General features: G+C 35.7%; 1 protein-coding gene across 1 annotated transcript in view; it reads right to left on the bottom strand.

Annotated features, from left to right (window-relative positions):
* Window positions 1-1,276, bottom strand: part of LOC111397862 (nuclear-pore anchor-like) — a 10,645-nt gene extending 9,369 nt beyond the window's left edge. The window contains exons 1-6 of the mRNA XM_023024832.1: window positions 1,152-1,276; window positions 823-957; window positions 650-748; window positions 491-532; window positions 354-407; window positions 7-156 (exon numbers count right to left, since the gene is read on the bottom strand). Coding sequence (XP_022880600.1) covers window positions 7-156; window positions 354-407; window positions 491-532; window positions 650-748; window positions 823-957; window positions 1,152-1,172 — 501 coding nt within the window. The 5' untranslated portion in view covers window positions 1,173-1,276. The remainder of the gene's footprint in view (window positions 1-6; window positions 157-353; window positions 408-490; window positions 533-649; window positions 749-822; window positions 958-1,151) is intronic.
* Between the last annotated feature and the right edge of the window lie 1,222 nt (window positions 1,277-2,498).

Genomic DNA, 2,498 nt, shown 5'->3' with positions numbered 1-2,498 from the left:
AGTTGCAGCCACAGAATGCAAGGCATCAGCTAATTCTTTAGCCTGAGTTTCAACTTGTTTCATGGCATTCATCATGGCATTTTTGCGCTCAAGTGTAAGATTCCGAACTTTCTCACGTTCTTCCTGAAGCTCCTTTTTAGCTTCAGCCCATTCTTTCTGCAATTGAAACTTCGCAATTTATTACAGCCAAAAGAGACTTTACGTATGCATTTGATGAGGATAATGCCATAAACCAAATAACCATGAATGCTCGGAAAGCTTTCGAGAGAGAGTCATGTAGTAATTTTCATATCCGTGGGTCAGTTAAAATGAGAGTCAGAGATGCAGCACAACATTAATACAATAGGATATACCTCAATTTTTTTAGCATACTCCTCATGCTTTCTCCTCTCTATGCTTCTGGCCTCCTAACACATCGACCACAAAATAAAAGTTTAGAACATTAAAGAGGAATTGCAGATGGAAAATAAATTCAGTGATAATAAGGTACCTCGTGCACTTCCTGAGTACTATGCATGGTGTCTAAACTGGCCTGAATAAAGACACAGTAAAACAAGAATAAGAGCTACCAAAAGTCAATCTATAACCTGAAAACATCAAATAAAAAAAAATAAAAAAAAAAGAAGAAGAAGAAGAAAGAAAAGAAAACCTGCAAACGATAAACTCTCTCTGACAAACTACGAACTTCATCAAAAGCTCTCTTCTCAGAGTTGAGCAACATCTCCTTTTCATTCTTCAGGACAGCGACCTATATGGCAATATAACCCGAATGTTGGTGGAAAATCAACAAAATAACCATCAGGGGGTAAAAATGAAAATTACCTCCATTGTTAACTTGCGTGACAGCTCCTCAGTAGTATTCAGCGACTCGGAACTTTCACGCACCTTCCGCTGGTAGTCGATTATCAGCTGTGAGAACTCAATGTTTCTCGCTATGACTCCATTATGTTCATCTCTCTGTCATTTGATAATTTGACAAGATCATATGTCAAAAACAGTCGCACAACATCCGGACAGCACCTAGGGAGTGTCTACAATGTAAAGATTTTTATCCTTATTCTAATTATCGGAACACGAAAAGGAAGGATTTCGTTTTCTTTCTCTATACTCTAAACTGTAAACTAAAGTGAATCTCCAAATAAAATGTTAACCTGATGCTCAAATTCTTTCATAAATCTGGCCAATTTTTCTTGCGCAAATCGTGCTTCTAGTCCTAACTTGTCACGCTCAGATCGCAAGGAAATGATCTCGCTTCTGGATAGAAAAAAATACAGAAAACTCAGTAGTGAATAAAATAAAGCTGTAAAAATATCCCTTTATAAATATCCATAAGGTTGGAATTCAAAGAGGATTGTGTGACTAATGCACAATCAGCTTTTTTGCAGAAATTTCAATATTATACACGCCTCAATTCTCGAAGAGCCATGCCTATGCATAAGTGTCTAAAAGAATACAACATTCACATTCCATGTACAAAGTATATTAAATATGCTCATCTCAGAACTAGTTTCTAATAAAATCTTTAAAGGCTTGTAACAACTTTTAGTCCACATTAAACAAAATTTACTAGCCAAACTAGTACTTCATTATGCTCCATTACATGTTAATCAAATATCCAGCCGTGCTAGTTGATCATAACCCTGCCAATATGTTTATCATCCAACAATAATCCTGCCGATTATCTTTTTTGATATTTTCATCCAATTTTTTTAAGAAATATACCTAGCATATTAATGTAACATACTTTCATCCTCTCTTCGTTCTATGGAACATCAATATCAAAAAGTCAATTCCTTGTCCTGAATGTAGTCTTAAGATGATAATTCAAGTCCACTATAAAATTGCACTACATGACCTTCAGTGGTATCAGCGGCATAGCAAATACTAAACAACAAAAAAGATGGATGCAAATTGTAATGGCCAAGGGACAAACATGTCTAAAAATCATAGGTCCAATTCAAGCTATGAAGCAGGGAAATGTGGAGTAACCATCTTGTCAAAAAAGATGTGTGACAACCAAAGAAAATAAAAATTTGCCTGATTTCGAAGCCCGAGACCTATTTGTTCTCAATTGATCCTACACATTCTCTTGATTGAGTTGTGGATAGTTTTTAGGTCAGAAGATTGTCAACAAATGATGCCACTTCCAAGAATGATTGTTGAAATGCGTACCGAAGTTTTATGGACTACCATCATTTATACCAGAACGAGTTGTTGAAGCGCAACATTCTGATGGTAAATTTTCAAGTTAACCAACAACATATAGGACTCGTGAATATTGACCCTTGACTATTAAAAAACCACCTCCTTTATGGGGAGTTAAAAGCCAAATGAAAGAATTCAAGGAAAATGCCAGGATGTATTTTGGCAAGTCGTATAAATGAATGAATTCTACATGTTTTTAACCTAGCCCAGAATATAGTTTCAAATTTTAAGCATCTTTTGAGGATCCAGCATCATTAAAAGGAAGTGACTCGTTCAATATGAATGCCAGCAAA

The sequence above is a fragment of the Olea europaea genome, chromosome 7, assembly GCF_002742605.1.
Source record: "Olea europaea var. sylvestris chromosome 7, O_europaea_v1, whole genome shotgun sequence".
NCBI classification, from domain to species: domain Eukaryota; kingdom Viridiplantae; phylum Streptophyta; class Magnoliopsida; order Lamiales; family Oleaceae; genus Olea; species Olea europaea.
This window is presented reverse-complemented; position numbering and strand designations above follow the sequence as displayed.